The sequence below is a fragment of the Coregonus lavaretus genome (genome assembly GCF_964263955.1).
Source record: "Coregonus lavaretus genome assembly, chromosome: 4".
Lineage (NCBI taxonomy): Eukaryota > Metazoa > Chordata > Actinopteri > Salmoniformes > Salmonidae > Coregonus > Coregonus lavaretus.
In genome coordinates this window covers 74,716,133-74,735,678 of record NC_139991.1, presented here as the reverse complement: position 1 = coordinate 74,735,678, position 19,546 = coordinate 74,716,133, and the positions used below count along the sequence as shown (strand labels likewise).

At 43.3% G+C, this 19,546-nt stretch overlaps 1 protein-coding gene across 1 annotated transcript in view; it reads right to left on the bottom strand.

Moving 5' to 3' along the window:
* fbn2a (fibrillin 2a) overlaps positions 1-19,546 on the bottom strand; it is a gene marked incomplete at both ends in the record, with an annotated part of 247,780 nt that overhangs the window by 226,493 nt on the left and 1,741 nt on the right. The window contains 3 exons of the mRNA XM_084159776.1: positions 1,321-1,416; positions 11,894-11,989; positions 12,256-12,354. Coding sequence (XP_084015902.1) covers positions 1,321-1,416; positions 11,894-11,989; positions 12,256-12,354 — 291 coding nt within the window. The remainder of the gene's footprint in view (positions 1-1,320; positions 1,417-11,893; positions 11,990-12,255; positions 12,355-19,546) is intronic.

The window sequence follows — 19,546 nt, the reverse complement described above, 5'->3', positions numbered from 1 at the left end:
GTGGTAATGGTAGTAGTAGAGATATTAGAGGTAGAAATGCTACTAGTGGTAATGGTAGTAGTAGAGATATTAGAGGTATAAATGCTACTAGTGGTAATGGTAGTAGTAGAGATATTAGAGGTAGAAATGCTACTAGTGGTAATGGTAGTAGAGATATTAGAGGTAGAAATGCTACTAGTGGTAATGGTAGTAGTAGAGATATTAGAGGTAGAAATGCTACTAGTGGTAATGGTAGTAGTAGAGATATTACAGGTAGAAATGCTACTAGTGGTAATGGTAGTAGTAGAGATATTAGAGGTAGAAATGCTACTAGTGGTAATGGTAGTAGAGATATTAGAGGTAGAAATGCTACTAGTGGTAATGGTAGTAGTAGAGATATTAGAGGTAGAAATGCTACTAGTGGTAATGGTAGTAGTAGAGATATTACAGGTAGAAATGCTACTAGTGGTAATGGTAGTAGTATAGATATTACAGGTAGAAATGCTACTAGTGGTAATGGTAGTAGTAGAGATATTACAGGTAGAAATGCTACTAGTGGTAATGGTAGTAGTAGAGATATTAGAGGTAGAAATGCTACTAGTGGTAATGGTAGTAGTAGAGATAATAGAGGTAGAAATGCTACTAGTGTTAATGGTAGTAGTAGAGATATTAGAGGTAGAAATGCTACTAGTGGTAATGGTAGTAGTAGAGATATTAGAGGTAGAAATGCTACTAGTGGTAATGGTAGTAGAGATATTAGAGGTAGAAATGCTACTAGTGGTAATGGTAGTAGTAGTGATAGCTGTAGCATGTTCATCTTCCATCTTTAGCCTTTTATCTTCCTTATTATTTATTATATTTTTACTATTGACTGTTTTATTGATGTTATTTATTATTATTATTATTTACTACAATTTTATATTATTATTTTTCATAATTTTATTACAATGTATATTGTATACAGTGTTGCTTTGGCAATATGTTTTTCATAACAATAAAACAGCTTGAATTTGAATTTGAGATCGAGAGAGAGAGAGAGAGAGAGACATAAAGAGAGAGAGCGAGCGAGAGAGAGAGAGCGAGAGACATAGAGAGAGCGAGAGCGAGAGAGCGAGAGAGCGAGAGAGCGAGAGAGAGAGAGCGAGAGAGAGAGCGAGAGAGAGAGAGAGAGAGAGAGAGAGAGAGAGAGAGAGAGAGAGCGAGAGAGAGAGAGCAGAACCTTTTTTGTAGTGTAGATGTGAGACTTGCCAGGCGACATCAGACTCTTCCTCTCCTCCATCCCAAAAAATAAAATGAAAAACAAGTGAGTGACCAAGAGTTTCAATCGGCTTGGGCTCTTACCTCTCTCACACTGGGGCCCAGTGAACCCGTAGACGCAGGCACACCGGTTGGGTCCAATGCATCGCCCGCCGTTTTGGCACTTACTATCGCAGACAGCTAAAACAGAGACACACACACACAGTTTCAGTTAGTCACACACACACACACACACACACACACACACACACACACACACACACACAACTGCACATCTAAGGGCCTTATTTTTCCGTGCTCTTTGTCAAGCCATGATTACAGAAGTGGGTCAAATTCCACTGGTTTCCAATTGTCTCTGTATTTTCCCTTTGAAACAGATGCCAGGTTATTTATGTTGGCACTTTGAGCAATGGGGTTTGGGGGAAGTGGTCTTCCTAATTGAAGGCTAATTAGCGTAGACGCTAGAATCCTCATTAGATTCAATGGGATTTTCAAAAATATCCATATCTCGGTTAGCCAGAAGACTTGAGCAAGAAGAGTTGAGCCAGCCAAGATGTAGGGAGAGGACTTCAAGCTGTCAAACTGCTTGCGACACATTTCCTCTGCTTCCTTGGTTTACGCTACGACTGTGCGAGTTGTTTTAACAGAACCCAGGCAACGATGCCCCCCCCCCCCCACCTCCACCCATCTACCCAAACTCGCTGTATGCGGTGCCAAGGGGGCCTCTGCTTTGAAGATGGAAGTCAAACATTACCCAGCACATTCTGAGAGTTTCTCCCTTCATCCCCTCAACACTTTGTAACAGTCTCCCAGCAGAGCCAGGCTAGGTCAACATGCAACCCTCTGCCAAGTTCTATCTACTATCTACCACTATCCCACTATCCCTCTATCCCACTATCCCACTATCCCACTATCCCACTATCCCTCTATCCCACTATTCCTCTATGCCTCTATCCCTCTATCCCACTATCCCACTATCCCTCTATGCCTCTATCCCACTATCCCTTACCTCTCTCTTTCTATCTACCACTATCCCTCTATCCCTCTATCCCTCTATCCCTCTATCCCTCTATCCCACTATCCCTCTATCCCACTATTCCTCTATCCCTCTATCCCTTACCTCTCTCTTTCTATCTACCTCTATCCCACTATCCCTCTATGCCTCTATGCCTCTATCCCTCTATCCCACTATGCCTCTATCCCTCTATCCCACTATTCCTCTATCCCTCTATGCCTCTATCCCTCTATCCCACTATTCCTCTATCCCTCTATCCCACTATAACTCTATCCCTTACCTCTCTCTTTCTATCTACCACTATCCCTCTATCCCTCTATCCATCTATCCCTCTATCCCTCTATCCCTATATCCCTTACCTCTCTCTTTCTATCCCTCTATCCCTCTATCCCTCTATCCATTTATCCCTCTATCCCTCTATCCCTATATCCCTTACCTCTCTCTTTCTATCTACCACTATCCCACTATCCCACTATCCCTCTATGCCTCTATCCCTCTATGCCTCTATCCCTCTATGCCTCTATCCCACTATCCCTCTATCCCACTATCCCTCTATGCCTCTATCCCACTATGCCTCTATCCCACTATCCCACTATCCCACTATCCCACTATCCCTCTATCCCACTATTCCTCTATCCCTCTATCCCTCTACCCCTCTATCCCACTATGCCTCTATCCCTCTATCCCACTATCCCACTATCCCTCTATCCCACTATCCCTCTATCCCACTATTCCTCTATTCCTCTATCCCACTATCCCTCTATCCCTCTATCCCACTATGCCTCTATCCCACTATTCCTCTATCCCACTATCCCACTATCCCTCTATCCCGCTATCCCTCTATCGCTCTATCCCACTATCCTCTATCCCTTACCGCTCTCGTTCTATCTACCACTATCCCTCTATCCCTCTATCCCACTATCTACCACTATCCCTCTATCCCTCTATCCCACTACTCCTCTATCCCACTATCCCTCTATCCCACTACCTCTCTATCCCTCTATCCCACTATCCCTCTATCCCACTATTCCTCTATAACCATATCCCTTACCTCTCTCGTTCTATCTACCACTATCCCTCTATCCCTCTATCCCACTATCTACCTCTATCCCTCTATCCCTCTATCCCACTATTCCTCTATCCCACTATCCCTCTATCCCACTACCTCTCTATCCCTCTATCCCACTATCCCTCTATCACTCTATCCCTCTATCCTTACCTCTCTCTTTCTATCTACCACTATCCCTCTATCCCTCTATCCCACTATCCCTTACCTCTCTCTTTCTATCTACCACTATCCCTCTATCCCACTATCCCTCTATCCCACTATCCCACTATCCCTCTATCCCTCTATCCCTCTATCCCACTATCCCTCTATCCCACTATCCCTCTATCCCACTATCCCTCTATCACTCTATCCCTCTATCCCTCTATCCTTACCTCTCTCTTTCTATCTACCACTATCCCTCTATCCCTCTATCCCACTATCCCTTACCTCTCTCTTTCTATCTACCACTATCCCTCTATCCCACTATCCCTCTATCCCACTATCTCTCTATCCCTCTATCCCACTATCTCTCTATCCCTCTATCCCTCTATCCCTCTATCCCACTATCCCTCTATCCCACTATCCCTCTATCCCTCTATCCCTCTATCCCACTATCCCTCTATCCCTCTATCCCACTATCCCTTACCTCTCTCTTTCTATCTACCACTATCCCTCTATCCCTCTACCCCACTATATCTCTATCCCTCTATCCCTCTATCCCACTATCCCTCTATCCCTCTATCCCAATATCCCACTATAACTCTATCCCTTACCTCTCTCTTTCTATCTACCACTATCGCTCTATCCCTCTATCCCTCTATCCCTTACCGCTCTCTTTCTATCTACCACTATCCCTCTATCCCTCACCACTCTCTTTCTATCTACCACTATCCCTCTATCCCTCTATCCCTATATCCCACTATCCCTCTATCCCTCTATCCCACTATCCCTTACCTCTCTCCTTCTATCTACCACTATCCCTCTATCCCTCTATCCCACTATCCCTCTATCCCACTATCCCACTATACCACTATCCCACTATCCCTCTATCCCAATATCCCACTATAACTCTATCCCTTACCTCTTTCTTTCTATCTACCACTACCCCTCTATCCCTCTATCCCACTATCCCTCTATCCCTCTATCCCACTATCCCTCTATCCCTCTATCCCACTATCCATCTATCCCACTATCCCACTATCCCTCTATCCCACTATCCATCTAACCCACTATCCCTCTTTCCCACTATCCCACTATCCCTCTATCCCTCTATCCCCTCTATCCCTCTATCCCACTACCCCTCTATCCCTCTATCCCACTATCCATCTATCCCACTATCCCACTATCCCTCTATCCCACTATCCATCTAACCCACTATCCCTCTTTCCCACTATCCCACTATCCCACTATCCCTCTATCCCTCTATCCCTCTATCCCACTATCCCACTATCCCTCTATCCCACTATAACTATATTCCTCTATCCCTCTATCCCTTACCGCTCTCTTTCTATCTACCACTATCCCACTATCCCTCTATCCAACTATCCCTCTATCCCACTATCCCACTATCCCACTATCCCACTATATCTCTATCCCTTACCGCTCTCTTTCTATCTACCACTATCCCACTATCCCTCTATCCCTCTATCCCTCTATCCCTTACTTCTCTCTTTCTATCTACCACTATCCCTCTATCCCTCTATCCCACTATCCCACTATCCCTCTTTCCCACTATCCCTCTATCCCACTATCCCTCTATCCCACTATCCCACTATCCCTCTATCCCTCTATCCCTCTATCCCTTACCTCTCTCTTTTTATCTACCACTATCCCTCTATCCCACTATCCCTCTATCCCACTATCACTCTATCCCTCTATCCCTCTATCCTTACCTCTCTCTTTCTATCTACCACTATCCCTCTATCCCTCTATCCCACTATCCCTTACCTCTCTCTTTCTATCTACCACTATCCCTCTATCCCACTATCCCTCTATCCCACTATCTCTCTATCCCTCTATCCCACTATCTCTCTATCCCTCTATCCCTCTATCCCACTATCCCTCTATCCCACTATCCCTCTATCCCTCTATCCCTCTATCCCACTATCCCTCTATCCCTCTATCCCACTATCCCTTACCTCTCTCTTTCTATCTACCACTATCCCTCTATCCCTCTACCCCACTATATCTCTATCCCTCTATCCCTCTATCCCACTATCCCTCTATCCCTCTATCCCAATATCCCACTATAACTCTATCCCTTACCTCTCTCTTTCTATCTACCACTATCGCTCTATCCCTCTATCCCTCTATCCCTTACCGCTCTCTTTCTATCTACCACTATCCCTCTATCCCTCACCACTCTCTTTCTATCTACCACTATCCCTCTATCCCTCTATCCCTCTATCCCACTATCCCTCTATCCCACTATCCCTTACCTCTCTCCTTCTATCTACCACTATCCCTCTATCCCTCTATCCCACTATCCCTCTATCCCACTATCCCACTATACCACTATCCCACTATCCCTCTATCCCAATATCCCACTATAACTCTATCCCTTACCTCTTTCTTTCTATCTACAACAATCGCTCTATCCCTCTATCCCACTATCCCTCTATCCCACTATCCCTCTATCCCACTATCCCTCTATCCCACTATCCCACTATAACTCTATCCCTTACTTCTCTCTTTCTATCTACCACTACCCCTCTATCCCTCTATCCCACTATCCCTCTATCCCACTATCCATCTATCCCACTATCCCACTATCCCTCTATCCCACTATCCATCTAACCCACTATCCCTCTTTCCCACTATCCCACTATCCCTCTATCCCTCTATCCCTCTATCCCTCTATCCCACTACCCCTCTATCCCTCTATCCCACTATCCATCTATCCCACTATCCCACTATCCCTCTATCCCACTATCCATCTAACCCACTATCCCTCTTTCCCACTATCCCACTATCCCACTATCCCTCTATCCCTCTATCCCTCTATCCCACTATCCCACTATCCCTCTATCCCACTATAACTATATTCCTCTATCCCTCTATCCCTTACCGCTCTCTTTCTATCTACCACTATCCCACTATCCCTCTATCCAACTATCCCTCTATCCCACTATCCCACTATCCCACTATCCCACTATATCTCTATCCCTTACCGCTCTCTTTCTATCTACCACTATCCCACTATCCCTCTATCCCTCTATCCCTTACTTCTCTCTTTCTATCTACCACTATCCCTCTATCCCTCTATCCCACTATCCCACTATCCCTCTTTCCCACTATCCCTCTATCCCTCTATCCCTCTATCCAACTATCCCTCTATCCCACTATCCCTCTATCCCACTATCCCACTATCCCTCTATCCCTCTATCCCTCTATCCCTTACCTCTCTCTTTTTATCTACCACTATCCCTCTATCCCACTATCCCTCTATCCCACTATCCCTCTATCCCACTATCCCTCTATCACTCTATCCCTCTATCCCTCTATCCTTACCTCTCTCTTTCTATCTACCACTATCCCTCTATCCCTCTATCCCACTATCCCTTACCTCTCTCTTTCTATCTACCACTATCCCTCTATCCCACTATCCCTCTATCCCACTATCTCTCTATCCCTCTATCCCACTATCTCTCTATCCCTCTATCCCTCTATCCCACTATCCCTCTATCCCACTATCCCTCTATCCCTCTATCCCTCTATCCCACTATCCCTCTATCCCTCTATCCCACTATCCCTTACCTCTCTCTTTCTATCTACCACTATCCCTCTATCCCTCTACCCCACTATATCTCTATCCCTCTATCCCTCTATCCCACTATCCCTCTATCCCTCTATCCCAATATCCCACTATAACTCTATCCCTTACCTCTCTCTTTCTATCTACCACTATCGCTCTATCCCTCTATCCCTCTATCCCTTACCGCTCTCTTTCTATCTACCACTATCCCTCTATCCCTCACCACTCTCTTTCTATCTACCACTATCCCTCTATCCCTCTATCCCTCTATCCCACTATCCCTCTATCCCACTATCCCTTACCTCTCTCCTTCTATCTACCACTATCCCTCTATCCCTCTATCCCACTATCCCTCTATCCCACTATCCCACTATACCACTATCCCACTATCCCTCTATCCCAATATCCCACTATAACTCTATCCCTTACCTCTTTCTTTCTATCTACAACAATCGCTCTATCCCTCTATCCCACTATCCCTCTATCCCACTATCCCTCTATCCCACTATCCCACTATAACTCTATCCCTTACTTCTCTCTTTCTATCTACCACTACCCCTCTATCCCTCTATCCCACTATCCCTCTATCCCACTATCCCTCTATCCCACTATCCATCTATCCCACTATCCCACTATCCCTCTATCCCACTATCCATCTAACCCACTATCCCTCTTTCCCACTATCCCACTATCCCACTATCCCTCTATCCCTCTATCCCTCTATCCCTCTATCCCACTACCCCTCTATCCCTCTATCCCACTATCCATCTATCCCACTATCCCACTATCCCTCTATCCCACTATCCATCTAACCCACTATCCCTCTTTCCCACTATCCCACTATCCCACTATCCCTCTATCCCTCTATCCCTCTATCCCACTATCCCACTATCCCTCTATCCCACTATAACTATATTCCTCTATCCCTCTATCCCTTACCGCTCTCTTTCTATCTACCACTATCCCACTATCCCTCTATCCAACTATCCCTCTATCCCTCTATCCCACTATCCCACTATCCCACTATCCCACTATATCTCTATCCCTTACCGCTCTCTTTCTATCTACCACTATCCCACTATCCCTCTATCCCTCTATCCCTCTATCCCTTACTTCTCTCTTTCTATCTACCACTATCCCTCTATCCCTCTATCCCACTATCCCTCTATCCCACTATCCCTCTTTCCCACTATCCCTCTATCCCTCTATCCCTCTATCCAACTATCCCTCTATCCCACTATCCCTCTATCCCACTATCCCACTATCCCTCTATCCAACTATCCCTCTATCCAACTATCCCTCTATCCCACTATCCCTCTATCCCTCTATCCTCTATCCCTCTATCCCTCTATCCCTCTATCCATCTATCCCACTATCCCACTATCCCACTATCCCTCTATCCCTCTATCCCACTATCCCTCTATCCCTCTATCCCACTATCCATCTATCCCACTATCCCTCTATCCATCTATCCCACTATCCATCTATCCCTCTATCCCACTATCCATCTATCCCACTATCCCTCTATCCATCTATCCCACTATCCATCTATCCCTCTATCCCACTATCCCTCTATCCCTCTATCCCTCTATCCATTTATCCCACTATCCCTCTATCCCACTATCCCTCTCTCCCTCCTCTCCTCCTACCATTCCATCATGCGGTGCTGCTGACTGTTCTGTGATTTACGCATCCACTCGAGCAAGCCCAGAATTTGCTGGATTATAAGGCTTCCAGGTGACGACAGCTGCTTCGGGGTCAAATGTCAGCCATGGCCCTCTTACCCTCTGGTCACCCTGCGAGGGGCTGGTGCCCTAATGGCGACTTAACGCCCCGGTTACGCCCCGGTTACAGGGGCCCTGCTTCATGGCAGGGCAAGAACCTTTCAGGCCCTTTCGGTGTCAATCCATCCTGGAGCTGAACTATACATCCTGGTGCTGAACTATACATCCTGGAGCTGAACTATACATCCTGGAGCTGAACTATACATCCTGGAGCTGAACTATACATCCTGGAGCTGAACTATACATCCTGGAGCTGAACTATCCATCCTGGAGCTGAACTATACATCCTGGAGCTGAACTATACATCCTGGAGCTGAACTATACATCCTGGAGCTGAACTATACATAAAGGCATTGGCCCATGGCTTGTCAAGGATTTCAACTCACGTGTACTAACCATATATCATGGTTATTAGGAGGTGTCCTAACCATATATCATGGTTATTAGGAGGTGTCCTAACCATATATCATGGTTATTAGGAGGTGTCCTAACCATATATCATGGTTATTAGGAGGTGTCCTAACCATATATCATGGTTATTAGGAGGTGTCCTAACCATATATCATGGTTATTAGGAGGTGTCCTAACCATATATCATGGTTATTAGGAGGTGTACTAACCATATATCATGGTTATTAGGAGGTGTCCTAACCATATATCATGGTTATTAGGAGGTGTCCTAACCTTATATCATGGTTATTAGGAGGTGTCCTAACCATATATCATGGTTATTAGGAGGTGTCCTAACCATATATCATGGTTATTAGGAGGTGTCCTAACCATATATCATGGTTATTAGGAGGTGTCCTAACCATATATCATGGTTATTAGGAGGTGTACTAACCATATATCATGGTTATTAGGAGGTGTACTAACCATATATCGTGGTTATTAGAAAGTGTACTAACCATATATCATGGTTATTAGGAGGTGTCCTAACCATATATCATGGTTATTAGGAGGTGTCCTAACCATATATCATGGTTATTAGGAGGTGTCCTAACCATATATCATGGTTATTAGGAGGTGTCCTAACCATATATCATGGTTATTAGGAGGTGTCCTAACCATATATCATGGTTATTAGGAGGTGTCCTAACCATATATCATGGTTATTAGGAGGTGTCCTAACCATATATCATGGTTATTAGGAGGTGTACTAACCATATATCATGGTTATTAGGAGGTGTCCTAACCATATATCATGGTTATTAGGAGGTGTCCTAACCTTATATCATGGTTATTAGGAGGTGTCCTAACCATATATCATGGTTATTAGGAGGTGTCCTAACCATATATCATGGTTATTAGGAGGTGTCCTAACCATATATCATGGTTATTAGGAGGTGTCCTAACCATATATCATGGTTATTAGGAGGTGTACTAACCATATATCATGGTTATTAGGAGGTGTACTAACCATATATTGTGGTTATTAGAAAGTGTACTAACCAAATATCATGCTTATTAGGAGATTTGTGGGATCTGGAGGGACATGTTAACGTGAAGTCCTTAAGAAATGTCTTATCCTCCATAACGATAACATTGTTTGATAGTAATAGTATGTATGTAAAAATACATCTACTAATTTATCTATGACAACTGTTTTTGCTGCGGTTTGTCACATGGGCTACAGTCTACACAGTGATAAACTTGGGGGAAGCCCATGGAGTCTATACAGGGACTATAGGCAAAAAATACTTAATGGTAAAAAAATGTGGTCATAACCGTTGTGACATAGCCTGGGATCGAACCTGGGTCTGTAGTGACGTCTCAAGCACTGTGATGCAGTGCCTTAGACCGCTGCGCCACTCGGGAGGCTAACCAATTTTTTTTTACCATTAAGTCTTTTTCGCCTATAGTCCCTGTTTAGACTCCATGGGAGAACTAAGGGCTTCCCCCAAGTTTATCACTGTTGGCCCAGCGTCACCCGGGTTAGGTGATGCTGGCTGGGGGGGGGGGGCTTTGCTTGGCTCATCGCGCTCTAGTGACTCCTTATGGCGGGCCGGGCGCCTGCAGGCTACAGTCTCACAGGTCCTCAACTGGCAGCTTCATTAAATAGTACCGGCAAAACACCAGTCTCAACGTCAACAGTGAAGAGGCGACTCCGGGATGCTGACTTAGGCAGAGTTGCAAAGAAAACGCCATATCTGAGACTGGCCAATGAAAAGAAAAGATTAAGATGGGCAAAAGAAAACAGACACTGGACTTTTTCTTTGCAACTCTGCCTAGGTCAGCATCCCGGAGTCGCCTCTTCACTGTTGACGTTGAGACTGGTGTTTTGCCGGTACTATTTAATGAAGCTGCCAGTTGATGACCTGTGAGGCATCTGTTTCTCAAACTAGACACTCTAATGTATTTGTCCTCTTGCTCAGTTGTGCACCGAGGCCTCCCACTCCTCTTTCTATTCTGGTTAGAGCCAGTTTGCGCTGTTCTGTGAATGGAGTAGTACACAGCGTTGTACGAGATCTTCAGTTTCTTGGCAATTTCTCGCATGGAATAGCCTTCATTTCTCAGAACAAGAATAGACTGATGAGTTTCAGAAGAAAGTTATTTGTTTCTGGCCATTTTGATCCTGTAATCAAACCCACAATTGCTGATGCTCCAGATACTCAACTAGTCTCAAGAAGGCCAGTTTTATTGCTTCTTTAATCAGCACAATACATTTCAGCTGTGCTAACATAATTGCAAAAGAGTGTTCTAATGATCAATTACCCTTTTAAAATGATAAACATGGATTAGCAAACACAACGTGCCATTGGAACACAGGACTGATGGTTGCTGATAATGGGCCTCTGTACGCCTATGTAGATATTCCATTAAAAATCAGCCGTTTCCAGCTGCAATAGCCATTTACAACATTAACAATGTCTACACTGTATTTCTGATCAATTTGATGTTATTTAAAATGGACAAAAAAAAAGTGCTTTTCTTTTCGAAAACAACGGCATTTCTAAGTGACCCCAAACGTTTGAACGGTAGTGTACTACTCACAAAATACAAAGCTGTGTAAAACGGCCTACATATACCCTCCACTATAACTCATGTGTACTCACGTTGTCCACAGTAGGGGCCTGAGTAGCCCTTCTGACACTGACAGTGGTCCTCGGCACAGAGGCCACCGTTCATACACCTGATGTTACACTGCTGGGCTAGAGGACGAACAGCACAGGACCAAGGCATATTGGTCAACATCCGTTCACAACTTTCACGTGAATCGAGAGAGCAGACGAGGGCTGTATGAAATAAACTACATGTTTCCATAGCGACTGGCAGACAGTCTCTTTTTATACTATAGGTGAAATATATTAAACATATGCAAAACAAGTTCATAAAGCATCTGCGGTTTACTTTTGCAATTTTATACTGGAGAGGAACCATTAAAAAAAATGTCCATGTAGCATGGGGGAACACTTACTGGACTTTGTCCCACAGTTTGGTGCAATTTGGCCACTGGGACATGTGCACATGTTGGGACGTGAGCAAAATCCATCTCCACAGCTGCTCCGGCATATGGCTGTGGGGAAGAGGACACAGGAGTGGAGAACAAACAAACATTGTCCGTCAGACCCTATTTGAGAACTAATACATGGACCAGACTAAGAGCTTGTCCTAGCCTTTGCTAAATACAGTGCAAACGAAGTTCAAATCCATGAAAAAAATCACATAGACCTTGCAAGCAGTGCAAAACAGAAATGTTGAAGTTACAATCCATATCCATGTGGTCCTCTGTAGCTCAGCTGGTAGAGCATGGCGCTTGTAACGCCAAGGTAGTGGGTTCGATCCCCGGGACCACCCATACACCAAAAAAAAAAAATGATGCACGCATGACTGTAAATCGCTTTGGATAAAAGCGTCTGCTAAATGGCATATTATTATTATTATATTATATTATATACAAAACCCAATGTATTGGTATCGGCCAATATTGAGCAAAATCGTGTCAGGGTGACATTAACATATTTCCTGGCATTCTCTGTTAGTGGTTAGAGTTATTACACCCGTTATTAGGTGGTCTATAGTAACATTGCTGTGCCAGATTAGCTTTAGGTGGTCTATAGTAACATTGCTGTGACAGATTAGGTTTAGGTGGTCTACAGTAACATTGCTGTGCCAGATTAGGTTTAGGTGGTCTATAGTAACATTGCTGTGCCAGATTAGGTTTAGGTGGTCTATAGTAACATTGCTGTGCCAGATTAGGTTTAGGTGGTCTATAGTAACATTGCTGTGCCAGATTAGGTTTAGGTGGTCTATAGTAACATTGCTGTGCCAGATTAGGTTTAGGTGGTCTATAGTAACATTGCTGTGCCAGATTAGGTTTAGGTGGTCTATAGTAACATTGCTGTGCCAGATTAGGTTTAGGTGGTCTATAGTAACATTGCTGTGCCAGATTAGGTTTAGGTGGTCTATAGTAACATTGCTGTGCCAGATTAGGTTTAGGTGGTCTATAGTAACATTGCTGTGCCAGATTAGGTTTAGGTGGTCTATAGTAACATTGCTGTGCCAGATTAGGTTTAGGTGGTCTATAGTAACATTGCTGTGCCAGATTAGGTTTAGGTGGTCTATAGTAACATTGCTGTGCCAGATTAGGTTTAGGTGGTCTATAGTAACATTGCTGTGCCAGATTAGGTTTAGGTGGTCTATAGTAACATTGCTGTGCCAGATTAGGTTTAGGTGGTCTGTAGTAACATTGCTGTGCCAGATTAGGTTTAGGTGGTCTATAGTAACATTGCTGTGCCAGATTAGGTTTAGGTGGTCTATAGTAACATTGCTGTGCCAGATTAGGTTTAGGTGGTCTATAGTAACATTGCTGTGCCAGATTAGGTTTAGGTGGTCTATAGTAACATTGCTGTGCCAGATTAGGTTTAGGTGGTCTACAGTAACATTGCTGTGCCAGATTAGGTTTAGGTGGTCTACAGTAACATTGCTGTGCCAGATTAGGTTTAGGTGGTCTATAGTAACATTGCTGTGCCAGATTAGGTTTAGGTGGTCTATAGTAACATTGCTGTGCCAGATTAGGTTTAGGTGGTCTATAGTAACATTGCTGTGCCAGATTAGGTTTAGGTGGTCTATAGTAACATTGCTGTGCCAGATTAGGTTTAGGTGGTCTATAGTAACATTGCTGTGACAGATTAGGTTTATGTGGTCTATAGTAACATTGCTGTGACAGATTAGGTTTAGGTGGTCTATAGTAACATTGCTGTGACAGATTAGGTTTAAGTGGTCTATAGTAGCATTGCTGTGACAGATTAGGTTTAGGTGGTCTATAGTAACATTGCTGTGCCAGATTAGGTTTAGGTGGTCTATAGTAACATTGCTGTGCCAGATTAGGTTTAGGTGGTCTATAGTAACATTGCTGTGCCAGATTAGGTTTAGGTGGTCTATAGTAACATTGCTGTGCCAGATTAGGTTTAGGTGGTCTATAGTAACATTGCTGTGCCAGATTAGGTTTAGGTGGTCTATAGTAACATTGCTGTGCCAGATTAGGTTTAGGTGGTCTATAGTAACATTGCTGTGCCAGATTAGGTTTAGGTGGTCTATAGTAACATTGCTGTGCCAGATTAGGTTTAGGTGGTCTACAGTAACATTGCTGTGCCAGATTAGGTTTAGGTGGTCTATAGTAACATTGCTGTGCCAGATTAGGTTTAGGTGGTCTACAGTAACATTGCTGTGCCAGATTAGGTTTAGGTGTCTATAGTAACATTGCTGTGCCAGATTAGGTTTAGGTGGTCTACAGTAACACTGCTGTGCCAGATTAGGTTTAGGTGGTCTATAGTAACATTGCTGTGCCAGATTAGGTTTAGGTGGTCTATAGTAACATTGCTGTGCCAGATTAGGTTTAGGTGGTCTATAGTAACATTGCTGTGCCAGATTAGGTTTAGGTGGTCTATAGTAACATTGCTGTGCCAGATTAGGTTTAGGTGGTCTATAGTAACATTGCTGTGCCAGATTAGGTTTAGGTGGTCTATAGTAACATTGATGTGCCAGATTAGGTTTAGGTGGTCTATAGTAACATTGCTGTGACAGATTAGGTTTAGGTGGTCTATAGTAACATTGCTGTGCCAGATTAGGTTTAGGTGGTCTATAGTAACATTGCTGTGCCAGATTAGGTTTAGGAGGTCTACAGTAACATTGCTGTGCCAGATTAGGTTTAGGTGGTCTGTAGTAACATTGCTGTGCCAGATTAGGTTTAGGTGGTCTGTAGTAACATTGCTGTGCCAGATTAGGTTTAGGTGGTCTATAGTAACATTGCTGTGCCAGATTAGGTTTAGGTGGTCTACAGTAACATTGCTGTGCCAGATTAGGTTTAGGTGGTCTACAGTAACATTGCTGTGCCAGATTAGGTTTAGGTGGTCTATAGTAACATTGCTGTGCCAGATTAGGTTTAGGTGGTCTATAGTAACATTGCTGTGACAGATTAGGTTTAGGTGGTCTACAGTAACATTGCTGTGACAGATTAGGTTTAGGTGGTCTATAGTAACATTGCTGTGCCAGATTAGGTTTAGGTGGTCTATAGTAACATTGCTGTGCCAGATTAGGTTTAGGTGGTCTATAGTAACATTGCTGTGACAGATTAGGTTTAGGTGGTCTATAGTAACATTGCTGTGCCAGATTAGGTTTAGGTGGTCTATAGTAACATTGCTGTGCCAGATTAGGTTTAGGTGGTCTATAGTAACATTGCTGTGTCAGATTAGGTTTAGGTGGTCTATAGTAACATTGCTGTGCCAGATTAGGTTTAGGTGGTCTATAGTAACATTGCTGTGCCAGATTAGGTTTAGGTGGTCTATAGTAACATTGCTGTGCCAGATTAGGTTTAGGTGGTCTATAGTAACATTGCTGTGCCAGATTAGGTTTAGGTGGTCTATAGTAACATTGCTGTGCCAGATTAGGTTTAGGTGGTCTATAGTAACATTGCTGTGCCAGATTAGGTTTTGGTGTTCTATAGTAACATTGCTGTGCCAGATTAGGGTTAGGTGGTCTATAGTAACATTGCTGTGCCAGATTAGGTTTAGGTGGTCTATAGTAACATTGCTGTGCCAGATTAGGTTTAGGTGGTCTACAGTAACATTGCTGTGCCAGATTAGGTTTAGGTGGTCTATAGTAACATTGCTGTGCCAGATTAGGTTTAGGTGGTCTATAGTAACATTGCTGTGCCAGATTAGGTTTAGGTGGTCTATAGTAACATTGCTGTGCCAGATTAGGTTTAGGTAGTCTATAGTAACATTGCTGTGCCAGATTAGGTTTAGGTGGTCTACAGTAACATTGCTGTGCCAGATTAGGTTTAGGTGGTCTACAGTAACATTGCTGTGCCAGATTAGGTTTAGGTGGTCTATAGTAACATTGCTGTGCCAGATTAGGTTTAGGTGGTCTACAGTAACATTGCTGTGCCATATTAGGTTTAGGTGGTCTATAGTAACATTGCTGTGCCAGATTAGGTTTAGGTGGTCTATAGTAACATTGCTGTGCCAGATTAGGTTTAGCTGGTCTATAGTAACATTGCTGTGCCAGATTAGGTTTAGGTGGTCTATAGTAACATTGCTGTGCCAGATTAGGTTTAGGTGGTCTATAGTAACATTGCTGTGCCAGATTAAGTTTAGGTGGTCTATAGTAACATTGCTGTGCCAGATTAGGTTTAGGTGGTCTATAGTAACATTGCTGTGCCAGATTAGGTTTAGGTGGTCTATAGTAACATTGCTGTGCCAGATTAGGTTTAGGTGGTCTATAGTAACATTGCTGTGCCAGATTAGGTTTAGGTGGTCTATAGTAACATTGCTGTGCCAGATTAGGTTTAGGTGGTCTATAGTAACATTGCTGTGCCAGATTAGGTTTAGGTGGTCTATAGTAACATTGCTGTGCCAGATTAGGTTTAGGTGGTCTATAGTAACATTGCTGTGCCAGATTAGGTTTAGGTGGTCTACAGTAACATTGCTGTGCCAGATTAGGTTTAGGTGGTCTACAGTAACATTGCTGTGCCAGATTAGGTTTAGGTGGTCTACAGTAACATTGCTGTGCCAGATTAGGTTTAGGTGGTCTATAGTAACATTGCTGTGACAGATTAGGTTTAGGTGGTCTACAGTAACATTGCTGTGCCAGATTAGGTTTAGGTGGTCTATAGTAACATTGCTGTGACAGATTAGGTTTAGGTGGTCTATAGTAACATTGCTGTGCCAGATTAGGTTTAGGTGGTCTATAGTAACATTGCTGTGCCAGATTAGGTTTAGGTGGTCTACAGTAACATTGCTGTGCCAGATTAGGTTTAGGTGGTCTATAGTAACATTGCTGTGCCAGATTAGGTTTAGGTGGTCTATAGTAACATTGCTGTGCCAGATTAGGTTTAGGTGGTCTATAGTAACATTGCTGTGACAGATTAGGTTTAGGTGGTCTACAGTAACATTGCTGTGCCAGATTAGGTTTAGGTGGTCTATAGTAACATTGCTGTGCCAGATTAGGTTTAGGTGGTCTATAGTAACATTGCTGTGCAAGATTAGGTTTAGGTGGTCTATAGTAACATTGCTGTGCCAGATTAGGTTTAGGTGGTCTATAGTAACATTGCTGTGCCAGATTAGGTTTAGGTGGTCTACAGTAACATTGCTGTGCCAGATTAGGTTTAGGTGGTCTATAGTAACATTGCTGTGCCAGATTAGGTTTAGGTGGTCTATAGTAACATTGCTGTGCCAGATTAGGTTTAGGTGGTCTATAGTAACATTGCTGTGCCAGATTAGGTTTAGGTGGTCTACAGTAACATTGCTGTGCCAGATTAGGTTTAGGTGGTCTATAGTAACATTGCTGTGCCAGATTAGGCTTAGGTGGTCTATAGTAACATTGCTGTGCCAGATTAGGTTTAGGTGGTCTATAGTAACATTGCTGTGACAGATTAGGTTTAGGTGGTCTACAGTAACATTGCTGTGCCAGATTAGGTTTAGGTGGTCTATAGTAACATTGCTGTGCCAGATTAGGTTTAGGTCGTCTATAGTAACATTGCTGTGCCAGATTAGGTTTAGGTGGTCTATAGTAACATTGCTGTGCCAGATTAGGTTTAGGTGGTCTACAGTAACATTACTGTGCCAGATTAGGTTTAGGTGGTCTATAGTAACATTGCTGTGCCAGATTAGGTTTAGGTGGTCTATAGTAACATTGCTGTGCCAGATTAGGTTTAGGTGGTCTATAGTAACATTGCTGTGACAGATTAGGTTTAGGTGGTCTACAGTAACATTGCTGTGCCAGATTAGGTTTAGGTGGTCTATAGTAACATTGCTGTGCCAGATTAGGTTTAGGTGGTCTATAGTAACATTGCTGTGCCAGATTAGGTTTAGGTGGTCTATAGTAACATTGCTGTGACAGATTAGGTTTAGGTGGTCTATAGTAACATTGCTGTGCCAGATTAGGTTTAGGTGGTCTATAGTAACATTGCTGTGCCAGATTAGGTTTAGGTGGTCTACAGTAACATTGCTGTGCCAGATTAGGTTTAGGTGGTCTATAGCAGTAGAGGTTCCTCAGAGGAGGAAGGGGAGGCGCATCCTCCTCAGTGAATTTCATAAAAATAGTAAAACATTTTTAAAAGTTATCCTTTTTAGATAAAACTATATACTAAATATACTCACGTCACCAAATAGTTAATTAAAACACAATGAAGGTCTACAGTAGCCTCAACAGCACTCTGTAGGGTAGCACCATGGTGTAGCCAGAGGACAGCTAACTTCCGTCCTCCTCTGTTGTCAATATGTATATTATTTTTTATTGTTTTTATTTCACTTGGTCCCCCACCCCCCCCCTCAATGGTCCTGCTGCTCCCCCTATTTTTATACGAAATCAGGGGTGTATTCATTCCGCCGACTCCGTTGAAAAACGTTTCTTAAACAGAAGCTAATGGAACGAAACGGGGATAAACATACCTGAATTTGTCCAATAGAAACTCTTGTTTGCAACTAATGATTAAGCACTAGATCAGCTAGATGCAGACAAGGCAGTATTGGTATAACCTATGTTGACCTATGACCTATGTGCACCTATGTTGTAAACTTTCATTCATAGGCTAGGTTGTAGCAACCTCATAATGAGGGTATAGGGAAAATTAGAGTATCATGTAGTAGCCTAAACCTATCGATGTTACATTGAACTGGGTGAATGGAATATGAATGACAGTCATCCAATATGCTGTAATAGAAATAACGCCATGCTCATGGAAAAATAAATCGTCCTCCCTAATCTTAAACGGCACTGTAATATACAATAGTAATCGTAAAGACCTCTGAGGGTCACAAGAAAGCAGCTTGTGTGTCTGATTTTGAGAATCCTGTTTTTACCCCGATAGCATTGAATAATAATGCTATGCTATGTGTGCCCAAGGAATTTAACTAGAATATACACTGAGTGTACAAAACATTAAGAACACCTGCTCTTTCCATGACATAGACTGACCAGGTGAATCCATGTGAAAGCTATGATCCCTTACTGATGTCAATTGTTAAATCCACTTCAAGCATTGAGACAATTGAGACATGGATTGTGTATGTGTGCCATTCAGAGGGTGACTGGGCAAGACAAAATATTTAAGTGCCTTTGAACAGGGTATGGTAGTAGGTGCCAGGCGCACCAGTTTGTGTCAAGAACTGCAACACTGCTGGGTTTTTCACGCTCAACAGTTTCCCGTGTGTATCAAGAATGGTCCACCCACCCAAAGGACATCCAGCCAACTTGACACAACTGTG